We start from the raw sequence: 21861 nt of genomic DNA on the forward strand, positions 1-21861 counted from the left end.
CATGAACACATCAATCTAAAGAAACCTTTGGGCTTTTATTCTGGAAGTGTCCTTATTTGTGTTAATATCATGACTACAGCTAACAATAAACAGACCTGATGAATCCCATGTCCTACCAGCTTTCCAGCTACTGTAAATGAGTAACAGTGAGAGATTTGTCAGTGGTGCTGCCACTTTAATCACATTTTAATGGGAGATACGTGCAGAGTAGTTTTTCTACCTTTCTACTGTACAAACCCTTGCCCAGTGTGCACACACACAGGCAACGACTCTGGTCCACTTATTTCAGAGTTCTGAGCCGACAAAGAGAAACAATAGACCAAGTTTGGGCTCAGTTCGTCCACGAAGATTCTCTCACCATACACCGTCAGCTCCTGAGACTCATTGGAGGGATCCTGCTTCCTGATCAGGAGACTGTAATAGGCAGCAGCTTCCACTGGAGGCCATTCAATGAAATACTCTGTTGATGTCACGCGTGTGACATGCAGGAGGGGAGCTGAGAGGCCTGTGATGAAACATTACATAATTACATGATAACACACTTGTAACTTGTCTGAAAAATAAAGAAGTATTTTGTTGATTGTAAAATTTAAATTTTACTTCATTTCAGCCACATGTAGCTATGTGTAAAATAATAAACTGTATGGTCTGAGACCCATTACATTCACATCTGCTCTTAAAAATAAAATGTTACCATTATCTGGTATTTGTTCATCAAGATCTCTCCTCCGACGTCCCTGGCTTACAACTGAAGGGAGAAAGCTTAGTTCATTAAATTTTCTTTTTTTATATTAAAATGTGAAATAAAAGAGGTATCTACCTGAGTTTTGACCATTTGTGACACTTATTGCCTCACTCTCTCCAGCTGGGTTGCTGGATCTGATCACCAGGTTAGCATTAGCAATGTTTGACAGAGAACACGACAGCGCTGAAGTGTTGCAAAGCAGGATGTTTGGAGTGACACTGCTGTCAAACAACATGTATTTGGTGGCAAATACGGAGGCGTTCCATGAGATGGTGGCGAAGGAGCTATTACCACTGTATATGACTCCTGATGGTGGACAAGGAGCTGAAAGAAGACAAACTAGCATCAGCATTCAGACAAGGAAAGTCAAAAATGTGTGTGAGAGGGTTGCTAGAAACTTAATTTTGACGAACACAGTCTTAAGATTAATTAAAATAATACTGTAACTTATGTTGGACCCAGTGGCTTAAAAAGAAAACAACAAATTGATTTGGGGTTTCAGGTTTCGAAGAACATGGAGAGACAAGAAACAGAGGAGCAAAAAGTGGGAGAAGCTATACAGAAACTCATGTTGGAACCAGGTCTCTGTCCCATGACCCCTCCAACAAAGGCTCTGTACATGGGGCACCTGTTAACCGAGCTAAACTAGCAACCTGTCAAAACTCGTTTCCAAAAACCTTTGAAGTATGTGTGGCAATAGTTCTTCAAGATTTTTACCCATTTTCACCATTTGAAATCTATGTGTAGCTCATCAAATGACTATCCTCTCATAGAAAAAAAAAACAACAAAAACCTATTTGAAAGTCTGAGTCATTTGAACTTGCAACAAATCAAGAAAACAGTCACAATATTTAAAGGCTGACTACAATGAGACACCAAAAAGCCACAAACATGATATTGCTACGGATGATCTAAAGTGAATGCAGAAGGCACAAAACAACCTTGAAAAGAAAAAGTTTGACTTTAAAGAGATAAAGAGGGGTATCGCTTTATATTAAGGTCCTGTAATAAGCATCAATAAGACCTTTGTAAGTACTTATAAGATGCTTATTCACATTATTTGTTTCTAAGACTATATAACTGCTAATTAAGTGTTTAGTAAGGTCATTGTAAGGGTTAGGCATGGGGCCCTGAATGGTTAGGTTTAGGGGAAGGGCTGGGGTAGGGCTCATGAGAGACAAAAGCAGAAGACAAAAAACAAAGAGGGTTAGGGTTAGGTTCCATATACCTTATAGATTAAGTTGTCTTGTATTCACTATTACAATGACCTTATTAAACACTTATTAAGCAGTTATATAGTCTTATAAACAAATAATAATGTTAATAAGCATCTTATAAGTACTTACAAAGGTCTTATTAATGCTTATTACAGGACCTTAATATAAAGCGTTACCTAAAGAGGTAAAATAACCGCAAACAAAACCAAAAAATATACATTAGAGACTAAAGTAACCAGAAAATATCATCAAAAAACTACAAAGATCTAACTAAACTTCAAGAAACAAAAACAGAATAAATCTCCAAGGTGACATCAAAGGATTACAACAAACATCTGTAACATCCAAAAAGTGAACAAAGACAACATTGATGACCCCCAAAGTACCTCGAAAGGACACAGACTAAACCATGTAAGGACAAAAACAACTTCAAACAAATCTCAGGCAAAATGCAAACGCTAATCTGGATCCAACTGTATATAATCAACGAACCTGTTCCTAAAGTGGCATAAGTTTAACAAACAGGTAATCTCTTCGTCAGTAGAAGAGAGACCTTTTACATTTTTGTGCTTTGGGACCACTGTCTCAAAACTGGACTCACACCATTTCAAAATTTTTACCACAAATCAATACTAAGTACCATATTGTCTGTCAAAAAGGTATGTAACCATTAGCTTAAGTTACTGTGGTCTACCTGTTGTTCCATTCAGAGGCACAGAGGGGTCACCTGTAACCCCGTTGCTCCTGCACTTCACTGTAGCAGTATACTCTGAACCACAAGGAAGGGGGATCTCGTAGAACGTCACGCTCGTCCAGTAGGATGATAGATCAAACTGGGCTTGGTTGTCTCCCAGCAGATTTCCTGTCAACTGGAGCTGGTACTCGGTGTTGTTGCATGGGACCGTGGTCCAACTGAAGAACATCACCTGGACTTCCATTTGCATTGGAAACAGACAAACCTCAATGTTGTCAGGAGGACAGGGTGCTATAGACAGAAGAAGACAGTTTACTGTTTTGTTCCATGTATAAAACTGATATCTTCAGAGAGCCAGATGCTGCCTCTGTACCTGCTCCACCCTGTACCGGGGTGCTGAAGGAGCTGTTGCATGTCCCGTCTGAAGCTTGGACAGAAAAATTATAAACTGCTCCACAGTCAAGATTCTGGATTTCACAGTGAGGAAGTGGGCTGTGACACCACAGCATGTCTCCATTTTCAGCTTGGGCAAAGCCAAAGTAATCTACAGCGTTGTCTCTGGGATGCCACGACAGCCACGCAGACTGATTATTACAGTGGAGTGTGACTGAGAGACCATCTGGCTGGCAGGGACCTGGACAGAAAACAAAATAATATTCTCTTTAGTCCTGCTGGGTCATCATCTGTGCAGCACATGCAGTGATGAGTCTGCTGTATCTGAGGACACATACCTGTAATGAATGTTACGTTCTGACTGGCCTTGCTGGAGCAGTTTTCATGACAGGATGTCACAGTCACTGTGTAGTGCTGGTCACAGAGGAGCTCTGTTAAACTGCAGTTAGTGAAAGTAGAGTTGCAAGTTTGCACATCTCCGTTGGCACTTGTGGCCACCACATGGTATTTTTTAGCAACAGGAGAGGGGCTCCAGGACACCAGTGCGCTGTGGTCCTCACAGGAGGCGTTCACCATCACGTTCCTGGGTGGACACGGCTCTGTGAAGACACCAGTAGGATGTTAGGTGATTGACTTAGAAGAAAATGTATATGAATGCTGGGTATTTTTTTCTGAATTAAAAAAAGAAAGCAAACATAAACAGTCCATGTACCCATGCTGACTCTGTACGGTGGACTCCTCATGCTGCTGCACTGGTCTGACGAAGCAGACACAATAATGGTGTAATGGAGGTCACACCGTGCTCCATGGAGGTAGCACCTTGTTCCTGTGCTGTTACAGGACAGGTAGGTATGGTCCCTTGCCTCTGCGGTGGCAGTATACACAGTGCTTCCCTCGCCGCCCTCCATCAGATCCCACATGACCAGGATGGAGGAATTGTGGCACTGAGGCACTGCTGTGATACCAGCGAGGGAGCATGGGGCTGAGAGAGAAGACGGATATATTTAACACAACTTAAGGCACGCAGGAAGTTCTGTTTCATTCAGGTTTGGATATTAACAGATAAACAGAGCATAATCTGGCCGAGTCACAGATCTCTTACCTGTCTGTAGGTCAATGGTGGTGCTGGGCTGGCTCTCACACTTGCTGTTTTTAGCAGTTACACTGAAGTTATAAAGGACACCACATGCCAGGTCTTCAACCTCACAGGTGGTGTTAGAGGAAGTGGTACAGTTAGCTTCATAGTTGTCTCCCCCTACAGCTGACACTGTGTAACTGTCTGCTCCAGGAGCAGGGTCCCAGGATATCCAGGCAGAATTGGTCACACAGTCGAGGTTCCCTCTAATTCCTTTGGGCTGGCATGGAGCTGGAAAGAAAAATCATTTTGAGGAAATTTGCGCTGGATTGTAGGATGATTACAAATATTAGTGCTTCTTATCCTTTCTCACCTGACTCGATGCTGTGGGTCTGACTGTGCCGGCTGCGGCAGGAGTCTCTGACAGAGCTGACATGAACCCTGAATGTGTTCCCGCAGGTCACATTGCTTATTGAACACATAGTTTCCGTTGTGTTGCATGACTCCCTATTTCCTCCATGGTCCGCAACAATTGAGACCAAGTAGTGGTCTGCTTCCCTCATGGCATCCCAGGAAATATTCATGTTGTTGGACCAGCAGGAGACCTCGGCAGTCACATTTTCTGGAGGGCACGGAGCTGTGAACGAAGAGACAGCGCGGTGGTTAATCTATGCATTGTATGCCTTTTTTGTTTGTATTTTTATTTATTGAGCATACATTGCATAGATTGGTGGTTAATCTATTCAATGTATGCCTTTTTTTTTGTTTTATTTATTTATTTAATTACGACATTTTTTTATTTACCATCTTTTGCATGGGTACTGTGGACAGCTATTAAATTTGCTATGTGACTTTACTTTGTTACGGTGCACTGTTATTTTCTTTGTCCAATAAATGAACTCTGTGAAATTCAAGTATTTCATTGTTCTTGTTTTGTTTGTGTATGATCGCCTGTTTTCACAAACTGACTACTACTTACTGAATTTCGACCAAAATCGGAGGCACTACTATTGTAGTTGGTTTGAAAAACAGCTGTTGTCACGGTAAGAGGCTGTGGGTGTGCGCTGACGCTGGCTCTGAGCCAAGGTGGAGTCCAGTTTGAATGTTGTGTTTACTAACAAGTAACAAAAATTCCTGCAGACCCTACCTTTAAGTAGTAGTTGATACAACTTTAATCTCAAAACACCACAACCTTGTAGCATAACAACTTTAATCTCAAACTATTTATTTATTTATTTTAATTTTTTCACTCTGGCCCTAAACCCCCATCATGTCACTGGCTTGACAGAGGTAAGACAACAAATTTAATTCAAAAGAAGAAAATGTTTGTCATGCCTGGCACAGAAATACTGAATGTTGTTGGTGTTTCATCTCTTACCTGAGTTGAACATCACAGCCTGGCTCCTGACACTGGAGCAGTTGTCTGCCATGGCAACGACCTCAACAGTGTAACTGCTGCCACAGGTGAGGTTGTCAAGAGTACAGTTGAGGTTAGAGCTCATGCAGCTGACGTTGCTATGACTACTGAAAGCTATCACCGAGTATTTAACTGCACCACGACTGGGAGACCAGGACACAACAGCAGAGTTGCTGCTACAGTCCATCAGCACTGAGACATTAGTGGGAACACAAGGCGCTGCGGAGAAGAGCCAGACAATAAAGGATGTTAGTCCATTTTTTTAAATAACCCAACAGCTTAAATATCACCTTTATTAAAAATGAAATAAATGCATCAACAATCTTTAAATATCTAGGTATAAAAGAAGCTTTTGTCAGTTATAAAGATCAAATAGAATCACATAGTTTTTATGCTCTTTTAATATTAAGTTTAGAGTGTTACACTGGTGGGAGTAAATCTTAGACTTCCAGCACCCTTTCTATTATTCTGAGATCAGTTTTGTTATTTGAACCTCATCCATCCCTTTTTTCAAACCTCACCTGACTGCAGTGTTGTGCTCTGACTGGAGGTGACGTTACACTGCTGGTTAGAGGCTGTGACAGACACAGAGAAGTTCTGCCCACAGGTCAGGCCATGCACTCTGCACCCATTAGAGTCAGACGTGCACATTTTTGTGATGCCGGTGTCTGTCTGCATGTTGGCTGTAAAGCTGTCTGATTCATTCCCGCCTGCCTGCCATTTTACCATAACAGTGCCTGAGAGACAGTCCTGCGTGGTAGACACTCCAGCAGGTGGACACGGCCCTGAGAGGGAAAGACGTGGAGATGAAATTTGGATCTTTTTGTGCTCATGTTTTTATTGTGGTTTGAATAATTGTGTGTTTGACATACACGTCTGTACAAATGCTGGTTCACTGGGGCCTCCAGGACAGTGCTGGCTGTGAGGTGTGACCGTGAGACTGTAGTTCTGTCCGCAGGTTAACTCAGAGAAGTGAGCAGTGGTGTCATTAGTGGTGAGCCCAATGGTGTTGTTTCCTCCCTCGGCAGACACCATGTATGACTTTGTCCTGTTGTTTCCAGTCCATCTCAGAGAAACCACCTTCATATCACAATCCACAGTGGGGACCAAACCTCCTGGAACACAGGGATCTGGACAGAAAAAGAAAATAGTGTTTTTTTAATGGCAGATATCATGATGGTGCAGATAATTTCAGTGATTCTTCTTGAAAAAGTGTAATTTTGCGTTTTTTACTCTTTGCATTAACCAACAGAAAGAGGTGTATCAAGAGGGGGGACCAGGGGTGGCACTGCCCCTTTAATTTCATTGGACACCCCAAAATCCTTTACTGTGATTGGCTATTTAAGCTACTTTAAAAGGGAATTATGCCACTCTGACAGATTTTGAGGTTTTGTGCATTAGATTTTTTAAATGTGCATGTTGCAGATCTTTAATTTCAAATTCTATGGGAAGATGAAACACTTGTGATACTTGCACACATGCTTCATGCAACCCCTCAAAGGTCTGTGTCTCATTTGGGCAACCTCTGTGAAAAAACGCTTGGACACCTCTGTTGTTCAACATCTGAAGCAACACAAAGGTTAAAGAAACTGAAACAAACAGAGGACCGTCGTATAACTATAGTTTCAACCAAATTATGTCCGTTACACTTTCTAATAGATTATATAAATCTAAATAACAGTATAAAGTGGTGTTTCCTTTTTTTTTGTACAGCTCTTGACTGAACACACAGCGTATATCATACCCATATGGATGACTGTGCTGTTGCTGGGCAGGCTGGTGCAGTTGTGGCCCTTCGCCCTCACTACGACAGTGTACTCCTCCCCACAGTGCAGGTCGTTCCAGGTGCAGGAGGTGGTGTTGGTGAGACACTGATGGGTGTGGCCATCAAGCCCTGTTGCCACAGCCTCATATGATTTAGCGCCATCAGCTGATCCCCAGCTGACAGAGCCCATGTTGAACTCACATTGCACATAGGTTGTCAAATCCTGAGGGACACATGGACCTAGAGGTGGAGTGTGGAGGTAAATGTGTGCTCAGAAAACAGCAAAAGTGTATGGAGATATTGTGTTTGTGTACTTGCTGTAAGACAGTACCTGTTTTGACAAAGGCAGGACTGCTGGGGATGCTGTCACACTCGCTGCCTCGTCCTTGTACGGTGATGTTGTAGACCTGTCCGCATGGTAAAGCAGCTGGCAGGAAGGTCTGGGTTGTATTGTGGCTCTCAACATATCCAAGGCTTCCTGTTGCTGTTATCAAGTAATTCTCCACTCCAGGTGCTCGGTGCCAGGAGATCTGGACGTCCTCACTCTGACAGGATGCCTGAGCAGTCTTGATTACAGGCTGGCAAGGCTCTGAGAGGAGCAAGAGAGCACAGACATGAGTACTAGTCCACCAGGGGGGCATAGGGCATGTGGAGTTTCAAAGTTTCTTTACTCCATTAACAGATAGAGCTGTCACATGTCGGCTTATGAGTGATATCAAAAGACTACAGGGGACCAACACTTTTCCAAGCACAAAATGCAAAGTAACTATAGTTTTCATTATTTATATTGGGGGATTTCAAGGCTGTTTTTTTTTCGATACATGGTCTGTTGGTCAGACAAAACCAGAGCTTTCAGGATCTGAAAAGCTAGACAACTGTGACAGACATTGAGGGATGGGTATCGATTTAGGTACTTTTACGGGAACTGACCAAATTCTGTCTTTAGTACCGAGTACCGATTCATGTAAAACCAAAAGGCACCAAGTTTAGGCACCCAAATGAATCCTTGTAACTGTGAGAGAGTGGAGGAGTAGGCAATTTTCCATGCTGGTCATGAACACAGCATATATTGAGAAACAAATATTTTAAATATTTTTTTGGGGGGGATTTTATTATCAAACAAATGAATATTTATTACCACATAAACACATAAAAAGTACCAAAAACTGTAGGGATGGCCAGATACCAATACCAGGCATTGGTATGGGGCCCATACCAGCCTTTTTTCAAGGTATCTGTACGCGAGATGGCTGCAGATACCAGCAGCAGATACTCTAGGCAAAAAAATCTTACATTGAGCAAGTCCTCCTCGCCACTAGATGCTGCTAATTGCTGCAGTTTAACACCACTGTAAATGTGCACCAGGTCCTTTTCAGACAATATGAATAAACCAGGAAGAGTTAACAGTTAAACTTTTTTATTTTGCACTTTTGTTTACTTAAAAAAATGTAAACTCTGACAGTTGTAAGTGTTATTGTGCACTTTGAATATTATTTTATAATATTGATCAAAAAAGTACTAAACTCAGAGAAATGTCTTTGTGTTTTATTTGGACTTAATGGCAGAGTAACTGTGCTGTCTTTGATCAAAATGATCTGTCACTGTTTATTTAAATTTTATGTAAGTACTAGTAGTATCGGTACTCGATATCAGTGAGTACTCAAGAAGGAGTACTCGTACTGGTATCGGTCTGCATAAAAAGTGGTATTGAACATCACTAGAAAATTGGTACCGATGAGTATTGGTACCAATTGCCAGGTACTGGGTATTGGTACATTAACATTTCAAATGTAAAGGGCATACATCCCTACAGACATTTCCTACTTTTTTCTGGCATTGATGGTCAAGAGTAGGGATGCACCGGTCCAACTTTTCTGGTCCCCAAACAGCAGTTTGGTTAAAAAATGCTTCAGAATTTACAGAATTGACTATTTCATTTTAAAACTTTATACCTTGTAGACTAAATCATAATTTAGCCTGAGTGTCAAGCTTGGACCGATCCTTTCCCACCGATACCCTATCCAGCTTTGAGGGGCTGTATCAGGGCCGATACTGGATACCAGGATCAGATCGGTGCATCCCTAGTCAAGAGCTTCTCCATTTGATGAGAGAATAACTGCTTCATAGAGAATGCTCATCATATGTTTAAGCCTGGACACTACAATGAAAAACTAGTCTTGTGTGATGTTTATAATAATATGATCTAAAATGTTCTTAGAGAACAACAAACTGTTACTGAAGCCTGAATATGAAAAGCAGTACGTACATGTTGCTGCAGGTGGACTTGTATCTACATGTAATGACTTATAATGCTGTTTTCTCATTTAAATTAACACACCTTTGATCATATTTTATTAAAAACTTGCGTAAAAAATAACGTGGGAACTAAGAAATCAAAGAAAATGGGATAATATATAAATGTATGTGTAAGATCTGTTAAGACTTAAGTTTTTGTTGCTAGTTTAGGCTCTCAGAAATGTTCAGTTTCTTCAGTACCTGTTTGGACGAACACAGTTCTGCTGGCCTGGCTCCTGCAGCTCTGACTGTGCGCTGTCACAGTAAAGTTGTACATTTCTCCACACTCCAGGCTGGAAAACTGACAGGTACTGTTTGTAGAGTTACGATGCTGCACGTCCTCTCCTGATGCCTTGATGGCCCTACATACATACAGTTCAACATCAGATCTCTCCTCCCAGGATAAGACCGCTGTGTGGGAACCACACTGAAGAGCGACACCCACACGTTGAGGAGGACAAGGACCTGAAAGAGATGGGGAAGCATCAAGCGTTAAATAACAAATGAAAACAAAATTACTGTTGCCAGCTGTGAGGAAGCAGTGTAAACACAGGGCTTACGTGTGGTGAGGTTGGAGTGCATTGGCACAGTGAGGCTGCACTGTGTGTTACTGACAGCGAGGCTGAGATTGTAGGTTTCACCGCAGCTTAGACCTGTCACATTGCAGCTGTTCTGCTGAGTCTCACAAAGAGTTTGAAGACTTCCACTGACAATTGCTGTCAGGGAGAAGTTTGCTGGGCCGTGGGTTGCATTCCAGGAAACAACAGCAGCACCGTCAGAGTTACAGTCCACCTCCACTTCCACCTCTCTGGGCAGACAAGGAGCTAGGGAAAGATCATAAATAGGTTTATGAATTGAAGACCTACAGTAGAGAAAAAAAGAAGTATCCACTGACTTTGTTGTTACCTGATGTAAAAGAGAACACTGGACTAGCAGAGCTATTATACATCTGTCCCAGTGCCTTCATCCAGACGTTGTACACGGTGCCACATTTCAGTCCTGAGACGACACAGACAGTGTCTGGATGTAAAGCATCACACCAAGCAAAGTGGCCGTTTTGATCGTCAAAGTAGGCAACATAACTCAAAGCGAGGTCACTCCGCTGCCATGTAACAGAAGCAGAAAGTTTTTCACATGCCATATTCGCTTGGACGTTGGTTGGTGGGCAGGGTTCTGATGTTAGTGAAAGAAAAAAGTATATTTTAACATTAGGATACGCCTGAGAAGTGAAATTTGTGACACTTTTATCCCTGACTATGTGACAAACCTGTCATGAGGCGAACAGACTCGGACGTGACAGTGTTGTTACAAGCTTGGTTTCGTGCCATCACAGTCACATTGTATATCTGACCACACTGCAGGCCGTTCAGGTGGCAGCTGGTGGTGTTGGTGTTACAGGTGGCCATTAAGCCCTGGTCAGTCACAGCCTTAACAGAGTAGGAGCTGGCACCTCTTCCTGCCGCCCACATCACCTTGGCTGAGCTCACGTTGTAGTAGACAGAGAGATTCATGGGGGCACAGGGCTCTGGAGGGAACATGGAGTTACATTCAATATGACATTAACAAGATGAGTTGGCTTGAATTTGGCTTTCTTTTGGTGCAGAGCTGATTGTATCCACATGACAACCATTTCCCTCTGTCATCAGTGTTTGTGTTCACATTGTGTTAACATACTGTACCTGTCGTGAGGTGTCCGGCCATCTGAGCCGTGTTGTTGCATGTATCTCCCATAGCCTTCACAGTAACGTTGTACTCCTCTCCACACTGCAGGGAGTGCAGTGCACAGTGGGTGTTGTTGGTGATGCAGCTGATGGTGTAGCCTGATGAATCTGTCAGCTCAGTAACATAGTACTGTGTTCCCACGCTGGGCAGCCAGGACATGGTAGCAGAGCGGGCCTCACAGTCCATCAAAGCATCAATGTTGCTTGTTTTGCAGGGTCCTGTGGAGTTCAAAAAACATGACTCATCTAGCTGCACCTTTGTAACTGTTTATTATTTGAGCCTAACACTTATTCATCAATGTGTTGATTGAAAACATCAAAGGTAAAGTCCAGTTGGATCATGCATACACAGATAGAAGTGTATGCAGTATGTGTCTGTGTGAAAAGCGCAACAGGCAAATTTAAGCATTAGAATATTGTGTATTTACACTTAGATCCCATATATCCGTTCTAGTGCTACAAAAATAAAACAATAACTCATGAATAATCTATTTAAAAGCATAGTCTGATAGAGTCCACTACTTTGAAAATATATCGTCCCCAATAAATGAAAAAAGCTGTTAGCTAATTTATTCTTTAGCATGGTGGGGCTGTTAAGAGGCAAGACTGGTTCAACAGACATCCAGTCCACCACATCAGGTGAGTGATTCTATAATTAAAGGTACATTTCATGTCCATGAGATATATTTATCAATTTTGCTAAGTATTTATTTCAAGCAATGATCCATTTTACAGTGGGTCATTTGGCTGATATTTCACTTTTAAAATCATGTGTTAGAGTTTGCAGTTTTTGTGCTGTCTGATTTCTCAAATGTCAAGTTTGCTCTTCAAAATTAACACTGGAATACATGTTTGTGAATATAACTTTGAGTATTATTTGTTTAAAATAATCATTAAAACATGACAAAGGTGTTTTAAAATGATTTTGATCATTTATATCGATAAAATAAGTCATTTTGTTTGTGTACGTGAAATCAGCATCAACCGTGCTACCCATTGAAAAAAGGCTTAAAAATCAGCAATGGTTTGCTCCAAAGTCACATGACTTAAATCAATTGAAGTCACATCCTTTCTGGTGGGAACTATGAAGAAAGTGTAGCATATTGAACACCTCCTCATTAATATTTCATCAAAATAATGGTCTTTACATGGTGCGCTTTAACTGTTCGTCAACTGTGTTACCAACATTTTCTGTTTTTCGTACTATAAATGTTTAAAAAAATATATGATAAAAATACACAGAGATATAAGGTGATGGAGGTCAGGTGGTGCCATACTCAAGGTCTGCAGTTAGCACAAGACCCAAAAAACTGAGAAAATGTCAACCGTGTTACCTGTCAACTGTGTTACCTATTACAAAATTTAATGTCTTAGAGACAGGTTTGTCCCGTCAACTGTGTAAACATGTTTTGTCAACTGTGTTACATGTGATTTTTGAGCCATTCTTTTAAATTTTGGCCAAACTGTGATAGAAATGATGAGGGACATTTCTGGGGAGTGTAGTCTGACATAAAAATGTTGAATAACTGTAAATTCAGTATAATATGGAATTATGTTGAAAAAATAGTCACAATTTTTATCCATAACACGGTTGACAAAATTATGCTCCAAAATGTATTTTTCTGTTCCTTAAATATTTAAAATTCATTAGAGCTAAAGCTTACCAACTTATAAATTAAGTACATTCCAGATGTATCATTTGCAATCAAATAGAATATGAAACAAAAAAAGCACATACTTTTTTCACTTTTTTGTAAACCTAAAATGTATCACTTATCATAGACTCACTCAGGTATTTAAGGTCAAGGTCTAACTAGCCAAAATAACTATTAAATTAGTTTTCATTACATTTTGAAGGAATAATCATGTTCCTTGGAGGATGAACCAATGCGCCTCAAGCAATACTGATTTTCCTCTAACCTGAGGCTGGTGTTTGGTCGTATTGGGTAATTTTTCTTAAGAACCTTCAAAGATGGAAAAAAAGTTGATATATGTAAATCTATGTCTATTTTTCTTATCACCAGTATGCATTACCTGATGTAAAAGAGACCACCCGGCTGTCAGAGCTGTTGTACTGCCATCCCAGCGCCTTCACCCAGACTTTGTACACAGTGCCACACATCAGCCCTGAGACTACACACTGGAACTCTGACTGTGAGGCAACACACTGGGTGTAGTGGCCGTTCTGGTTGTCAAAGTAAGCAACGTAACCCACTGAATGTTTGCTCTGGTCCCAGGAAACAGTTGCAGAAAGTTCTTCACATGTCATGTTGGCTTGAACGTTGGTGGGTGGGCAGGGTTCTGTGTCACCAAAAGACATAAGTTAGAAAATACAAATAAGCTTTTTTCGACGCATCTGTCCTCCTGTTGGGTCACTTACCCGTGATAAGAGAGTGTGTTTCAGAGATCATACTGTTACAGGCTTGGTTTCGTGCCATGACTGTCACATTGTATATCTGACCACACTGCAGGCCGTTCAGGTGGCAGCTGGTTTTGTTGTTGGTGTTACAGGTGGACATCAAGCCCTGGTCAGTCACAGCCTTAACAGAGTAGGAGCTGGCACCTCTTCCTGCCGCCCACATCACCTTGGCTGAGCTCACGTTGTAGTAGACAGAGAGATTCATGGGAGTACAGGGCTCTAGAGGAAAAAATAGACATGGTAGTTTAAGTTACATGTATGCTTTGACAACCCATGTTGAAATAAGAATACATTTATTTTGCAGGGAATTACCATTTTTTTATAAAATCACAGATCAACATTTGGAAAAGTCAGAATAAAAAGATTGTGACACAAAAATTCTTGTTAATAATGGGGCTGCTGCTGTTGCAGACAGTAAATAGTTTTTTTTTGTTTCTTGGTTTTAATTGCATGTCTCTGACAATGTCAAATTTTGAGCAACAATTTGTGTCAAATAGTAAAGTGGGTTATTGAAATTTCTGAAGAAACAAAACCTCACAGTAAATTTGCAGGTGCAGAAGCTGCCGTACAAAATGTACCTCTCATCATGTGTTGGTTAAGCTGTTGAGACTCTCTTAGTTTTGTCCTGACCAGTGAAAGTAGTTTATCTTTTACTGAGTGCTCACCTGTAGTAAGCCTAGCAGGAGAACTAGCAGGGCCAGGACAGCCAGTGTGCATCGCCTCCACAACAACAGAGTACTCCTGTCCACAGAGCAGGTTGTCCAGGTAACAGGACGTGCCCATCTCACTGCAGGAAGAGTTGTGTCCACTAGCAGAGAGTGCCTGGACACTGTAAGCCGAAGCTGCAGCTGCGCTACTCCAGCTGACCATAGCTTTGCGTGTGGTACAGTTCAGCAGAGCGGACACATTGGACGGAGGACATGGGGCTAGGAAAGAGAACATTGTCAGACGTCAGTTAGCTTAGCGGGTAAAAGAAACATGGAGAAACGTGTAGCCTTATTCTTACAAGAAGCTAACCTGCTAACTAGCTGGGTAAGGTCACTTTGTTATGCTAATTCTTAGGGTAATGCTGTGTATGTTAAGCTAACTGACTGTTGGCGATAGCTTGATGTTTGATGCACAAACCTTACTGAAAAGCATATAGAGAGCACAGACCTCCACTAAGCATATTGTGATTGTCACCAACACTTTAGTCCTACTTTCATGTTATACTCCCTTTCAGCAGACTGCTGCTACATTTTGGTGTTAGTTGCAGGTTTGTATGATAATTCATTTCCTGACAGTGCTGAAAATTATGATGACCCAGTTCATATTTAATATTCTGGATCTTAGTATCCAGAATATTGGCAGGATCTGGATCGTACTTTTGCATCTGTCAGGAATTATGGTGACCTTGTCTTGTATTGTTTTGCAAAGCAATCTGACCATTTATGGTGGAGTTGTATACACATATGGTGAAAACGGCCCTATCTCACAATGATGAAGAATCCTTTAAAAAAAAATCCTGGATCCAGACAGTGATCCAGATCACCTCCAAAATTTAATCGCTTCTTCCTTATTCTATTTTGAATATTTCCTGAAAATTTCATGAAGATCTGTTTGTTACTTTTTGAGTTATGTTGTTCACAGACAGACAGGCAAACTCTCCGAAAAACATGACCTCCTTGGCGGAGGTAATGAGTGATTTTGTCTTGTAAGAAAACATATTTTAAGACATGTTATTCATTTTTACCAGTGAGCTTCTCTATAGGTGCGCTCATCTCGCTCATGCACACATTGGTGTGTCCCATCACTGTGAAGGTGTACTGTTGACCACAGCTCAGGTCCAGGAAGGAGCATCTGCTCTCCATGGACTCACAGGTGGAGTTAACACCTGAATCAGACACGGCCTTAACCGTGTAGTTCTGTGTTGTGCTGCTCTGCTTCCACATTACTGTCACGAGGTTGTTGCTGCAGTTCTGGTGGACTGAGGTATTCTCAGGCTTACATGGAGCTGGTGGTGATCAAATGGAGATCAAAATTTCCGTTAAAGTCACATGATTTTGCAGGTTATAACTGATGGTTATAAAAAGTGTGTCTTGAGTTTAAAACTCTAAAGAGCTCCACTGACCGGACTGAACCTTGTAGTCGGATCCTGCGAGGACTTCACAGTGAATGGAGGACGAGGTCACGGCCACCTCATAGACCTTGCCACACTGCAGACCATGAATTAAGCACGAGTCAGATGAGGAGTTGCAGGAGGCTCTGTGCCCATCGGTGCCGATGGCCCAGGCGGTGTAATCATCTGAGCCTGGTGTCCTTGTCCATGTCACATTCATCACATTGGTGTTACACTCTAGGTCAGCTGAGACATCATCTGGGAGACACGGTGCTGTGGGAGAGAGTTTAATTACAGGTGAAGGTTTAATCCACAGCTTGTAAACACAAAATGCTAACATCCTCAGATTTTAAAATGAACGGCTAAAGTGGCTAAAGTTGTTGTAGTGATCACAGTCACCAACGGTAGTTACTGCTGTTGCTTCCCCACATAACAAGAGAAAACAATCACTACATTTATAAAGATTTACATCGTCTCCAAATCTCTTACCAGATTCAAAATGAATGTTGGCATGTTTGGTGCTGTTGCAGCTCTCCGTTGACGCCACCAGTGAAGCTGAGTATGAGCGACCACAGTGAAGTTTAATGGAGCAGGAAGTGTCGTTAGTAGAGCAGGATGCTACGTGGCCGTGCTGTCCTTTCACCTCAACAGTGTAGAAACCTGCTTCAGCCATCTCAACCCAGGAGAAATTCCCTCTGTTTGTCCCACAGTCCACATGAGCGGAGAAGTTTGTTGGTTGACAAGGGGCTGAAAGAGGAGGAAAATGTTTATGTGTGATATTTTCTCCAAAGTACAACTGCAATCGACAAACAAAGCTGTTTTCACTTCCTACCTGTGCTGATGTTGATGGGTGGACTGAATCTGCTGCTGCAGGGTCCCTCCTGAGCTGCGATGGAAAAAGCATATCTCTGTCCACACCGCAGGTTGGTCAACGTGTGGGAGGTGTTAGAGGTTGTGTTCACTGCAGGAGGGAGTTGGCCTCCTACCATCTCATATTTTAATTTGTAGGTGACCCAAGACGCTGGACTCGGGTCCCAGGTTAGGGTGAGTGCGTTGGTGTCACAACTGACTTGGGCAGTCAGATTAGTGGGTGGACACATAGCTGGGAAAATAGAAAAGTTTGTAATTCTCAAATGTAGGAAAGATCACAGCATCTAGGTTTGAATATTTTCCATTCATTGTGATTTAATCGACCTCATTGCGGTTTCTTCTCACCTGTTTTAATCTCAATGGCTGAGCTCGGCTCGCTCTTGCAGCCTCTGTCCACAGTGACGACAGTGACGTTATACGTTTCTCCACAGTGGAGGTCAGTGAAATTACATGAGTTGGAGTAGTTTGATCTGCACGTGTGTGTGTGGCCATCATCTGCTGTTGCTGTTGCTATGACCATGTCAGCTCCCGGTACATGAGACCAAGAGACGATGCTGTCCTGACATGATTTAGACACAGTGACATTGCTTGGAGCACAAAGACCTGGAGAGAGAAAAGTTTGTCACTGCCATCCCTGAAACTTCAGAATATCTGATTGTTGGAAGAATAACTTCATGTCTCCCCACACCTGTTTTGAGGACATAAGATGAACTTGGGTTTCCAGTGCATGTCTTTGAGAATGGTGTCACTGTGACGTTGTAGGTTTCACCACAGTGGATGTCAGGTATCTGACAGCTGGTTGTGTTACTGTGGCACTGGCGTGTGCGTCCCTCCTGGCCCATTGCTGTCACGTTGTAGCCTGTAGCACTGGGGCTTCCTACCCACGAAACCAGGGCTGAATGGTTGGAACAGACCAAAGCGGCGCTAACATTCTCAGGAGCACACGGGACTGTGGAAAGAAGACATTAAACAGGATGTTTATCAACCTACAATCTATAAACTGAGATATGGATAAGGTTATCTGTTGGTTTTAATAAGTGGTGACTGTTAGGTTTTGGAATTGTTGTTGGGCAAATTTTGTGACAAGAAAAGCTTCTTTCCCAAAAACTGTACATTGTTCAAGACAGTAAAATGTGTTGTTCTAACTAGGGATAGACAGATTATCGGCCAGGCCAATTACTGGGGCTGATATTTGGCATTTGGTGGCATATCGGCATCAGCCTCTTTTTTAATCCGATGGCCGATAGGAACAAATTTAAAACTGTTTCATTGCAGCTCTGATGCAGCCACTCCGCTTTCTGCAGTCACTACTCAGTCCCCAGCACTGTCCCACCCACAGTACCATCTGATTGGTTACAAGCAGAGCCATGGCTCTGGTAACAGCCCATCAGCAGTGCAGTTATTACAGTTATTGCAGTTACATTGAAACTTTGGAAAACTTCATTTACTGTAGAAAACTTTGCTATTAATTTTTTTAAGTTTTAATTTAACTTTATAAAACATGATGCTAAGCCAGGGATCTGTCTAATTAACTCGTGCTTAAAGGTATTTGAATGAAGTTGTATTGTTCAAAATTTTGACACCAATATTTGTACTTTTGCAAATTAATATCAGCTTCAAATATCAGTTATCAGCCTCCTTGACTACAAATTATTGGTATCTGTATCGGCCCCGGAAAAATCCATTTTGGTATATCTAGTTTTGACCCTTAACTCTTGGTCTTTTTAGTGCATTATTTAGATTATATCTTTCAGAAGTGCTTAAGAGGATCAATTACCTGTTTCAAGCATTTCACTGACACTCGGGGGGCTGCTGCACTGTGCCCCCTCAGCCTGGACTGTTAACTTCAAATCCAAGCCACATGGAAGGTCGTGGAACTCACAGCTGGTGTTCATTGTTGGGCAGACAACCTGTAACTTTTCTCCTGATACTTGGGCTTTGAACCTGAGTTGTCCTTTTGGATTAGTCCAACTGAACACTGCTTTCTTGGTGTCACAATCAAACTGTGTGGATGTGATAGTTGGAGAACAAGGGGCTGAAAGAAAAGCAGATGAAATAGTGTTGAAATATATCTTTTTTCTAAACAGCACCTTATACATTCCTGTACACTCTTACCTGTTGTAATGTTAATGCTCGGGCCAGGTGCACTGTCACATTGGCTTCCTTGTGCAGTGATTGTGGTCGTGTAAGTTTCACTACATATGAGATCCATGAGGGTGCAGTTAGCTGTAGCTGAGCTGCAATGAACTTTTTGTCCACTTGTGGATGTTGCATTAACAACATAATTTATGGCGTCAGCCATCGGCATCCATGACAGAGAGGAAGAATTGGTGCCACATATCAGAGTGCTGTTTTTGACCATGGGAGAGCAAGGAGCTAAAAGGAACAGATCACAAAAGAAGGGTCAACGGTGGTACAGGTAAGCTTGTAAGGTTAAATCTGTCTAGTTTTCTCTTTTCTCTACCTGTCATCAGTGTTGTTCCACTGCTTCCTGTGCTGTTACAGGTGGCACCCTCAGTCCATACTGTCAGGTTGTAAACTTTCCCACACTGCAGCTGATTCAGCTTACAGGAAGTTGTATTGCTCCTACAGGAAGTATAATCCTGTGAGCTGTGGTCCTTGGCCAGCACATTGTAAGCCACAGCCCCAGGAGCAGCAGCCCAGGACACCGCAGCCATGTCTGAACCACACTGGAGGACACTGGTCACATTGACAGGGTCACATGGTCCTAAATGAAATGACCAGGTGAAAGGTACGCGTCACATGAAGGAGTCAGAAATATTTGTGATGAAATGTAAATGTTTTACAATATGTGAACACAACCTGTCATCAGAGCAGTTTGACTCGATGAGCTGGTGCACTGGCTGTCCTGAGAAGTCAGCGTGATGTTGTACTGACTGGCACACTCAAGGCCAAAGAAGGAGCATGTGAGGTTTGTTGAGATGCAGGTTTCAATGAAGCCCTTTGGGCCAGTCACTATTGTGATGTAGGAGGCAGAACCACCGGACGCTTTCCAAGAAACCCGGAGAGAGTTTGAGCCACAGTCTGACACGGCGGTTAAGTCCTGAGGGGGGCAGGGTGCTGGAGGACAACAACACAGAGCAAATCAATCAGTCATAGTATAAGATCATACATAACTGAACTAACTATCCTTTTCTATCCACTTATTCATTACCTGTGTGAACGGTCTCAGGGAGGCTGTATGGCCCTGAGCAGCTGCCAGAGGAAGCTTTGACAGAGACATTATAAGCCGATCCACACTGAAGACCTTGTAGATTACAGCTGTCTCCACTTGTGTCACAGATGACTGAGCTAATATTTCCAGTCAATGGCTTTGCAATGATGCTGTAATTGAGGGGAATGGCAATTGTGGACCAGTTGACAGTCAAGTCATTGGTGCAGCATATCAGGTTTGTGGTGATATTTGCTGGAGCACACGGTACTGACAGAAAGAAGAAGAAAAAAAGGGTGTGAATAAGTCATAAAGTTATTACGAAGAACATGAGATGTGAAATGAGTCATTTAGTTTGCATACCTGGGTCTTGCCTGAAGGGGGCACTGTAGTTGCTGATGCAGGTGCCATCACTGGCTTCTACAGAGATGTCGTAAGCCTGGCCACAGATGAGGTTACTCAGTGTGCAGTTTGGGCTCGGGCTGCTGCAGGTGAGGGGGGGTCCGTTACTGGTGGCTGTCACAGTGTAGCTGACTGCGTTGGCACTGGGAGCCCACAACACCTGAGAAGCACCTGCGTGACACATGAGCTGACTGGATACATTGATGGGGGAGCATGGCTCTGGAAAGGAAAATAAAACATCACTTACTGTTAATGTATTTATTAATTTAAGTGTTTTATTTGTGAGCTATATCAGGAGCCTAAACAAAAGGCACCTGGTGTTTACATTGATGGGATGTTACCTGTCGTTAAAGTCACAGTGTTGCCCTGGTGACCTCTACAGTTGTCATCAGCTCCTAAAACTCTGATAGTGTAAACTTCTCCACACATGAGTCCAGGAAGACTGCAGGAAGTTGTGTTGGTTGTGCACTCTGACGTGTGACCTTTGCTACTCACAGCAACCACAGTGTAGCGTTTGGCGCTAGCACTGGCCACCCAGGACACAGGAACAGGATGAGGGGCACATGTGTGTACAGCTGAGACATTGGTGGGAGGACACGGCACTAAAGAGAAATAAGATGGAAATTTGAGACTACATCCAGTATTTCCTGATGTCTACCATCATACAGTGCCTAATGTGTGTTTCTCACATGTTTGCACGGTGACCTCTGAGCTCGGCAGACTGAAGCACGTCCCAGTGATGGAGAAGACAGTCACAGTGTATGAGCTTCCACATAATAACCCGCCTGTTGTGCATTGTTGTGTTGAGGAGTTACAGTGCACAGTTTCACCCATCCCTCTGGAGATGATGGCGGTGTAGTTGTCTGCAGGAACCGAGATGTTCCAGGCGACCGTCAGCTCGCCGGTAGAACAGTCCACGCTTGCCGTGACATTTTCAGGACCACATGGCACTAAAAAGAAGAAGATTTTAAACATACATTCTTCTTTCATGGAGAAACAGTTAACCCCCTCGTAGTTTCCTACCTGAGTCCATGCTGATAGGTGTGGAGGTGGCTGGACAGATTCCATCGTAATGGGTGACGTCGACGCTGTACCTCCTCCCACAGGGCAGAGAGTTGATCCTACAGCTGTTGACTGTGTTGCTGGTGCAGTTGAGCTGAGCGCCTTCCTGATCTTCTATAGTTGCTGTGTAAAGGGTGCCGGGTTCATGGTTCTGCCAGACTATCACGGCATTGTTGAGGTCACAGTCTCTGTTTGCCATGACGTTGGTTGGAGGACAGGGGCCTGAAGATGAGGCAGAGGATTCACTTCACTTAACTCTGAGTATGCTTTTAATACACCTTGCAGAGTAAAACAGAATGTCTAGTTCTGAATGTCTGTTTAGTCATTGCATGTTCACGTACAACAAAATTTCAAGAGCACCCATCTGCAGGGACTGGCAAGGCAAACCGGAAGTTGGTCTTCTTCATGTTTTTTTTTTTTTTTTTTTTTTTTTTTTTAATGTAAGAATGTGCAATTAAAGTTATTACAATACTGAAGATTCTTTTCTTTTTGGAGTCTTTTTTTTCTTTTTTAAGT

At 42.5% G+C, this 21861-nt stretch overlaps 2 protein-coding genes across 2 annotated transcripts; both read right to left on the reverse strand.

Annotated features, from left to right (window-relative positions):
* Positions 1-34: 34 nt before the first annotated feature.
* Positions 35-10670, reverse strand: LOC141804545 (uncharacterized). Its single transcript, XM_074689017.1, has 17 exons — positions 10508-10670; positions 10162-10425; positions 9803-10066; positions 7638-7895; positions 7286-7546; positions 6414-6671; positions 6063-6326; positions 5503-5760; positions 4498-4761; positions 4152-4415; positions 3762-4031; positions 3388-3648; positions 3030-3290; positions 2657-2947; positions 821-1069; positions 695-748; positions 35-505 (listed from the first exon to the last, which is right to left on the reverse strand). Exons 1-17 carry the CDS (start codon positions 10566-10568, stop codon positions 225-227), a joined length of 4083 nt encoding a protein of 1360 aa, XP_074545118.1. The 5' UTR covers positions 10569-10670; the 3' UTR covers positions 35-224.
* Positions 10671-13339: 2669 nt separating this feature from the next.
* On the reverse strand, positions 13340-21316 carry LOC141804293 (uncharacterized). Its single transcript, XM_074688641.1, has 18 exons — positions 21307-21316; positions 21099-21233; positions 20625-20885; positions 20245-20502; positions 19885-20151; positions 19533-19790; positions 19174-19437; positions 18825-19085; positions 18487-18744; positions 17398-17658; positions 17055-17312; positions 16672-16941; positions 16329-16586; positions 15852-16112; positions 15474-15734; positions 14407-14667; positions 13703-13960; positions 13340-13623 (listed from the first exon to the last, which is right to left on the reverse strand). The coding sequence occupies exons 1-18, from the start codon at positions 21314-21316 to the stop codon at positions 13340-13342; spliced, it is 4344 nt and encodes a 1447-aa protein (XP_074544742.1).
* Between the last annotated feature and the right edge of the window lie 545 nt (positions 21317-21861).

This window comes from Halichoeres trimaculatus, unplaced genomic scaffold (genome assembly GCF_033239565.1).
Source record: "Halichoeres trimaculatus isolate MK-OKI-2021-1 unplaced genomic scaffold, fHalTri1.1 fHalTri1_scaffold_15, whole genome shotgun sequence".
Lineage (NCBI taxonomy): Eukaryota > Metazoa > Chordata > Actinopteri > Labriformes > Labridae > Halichoeres > Halichoeres trimaculatus.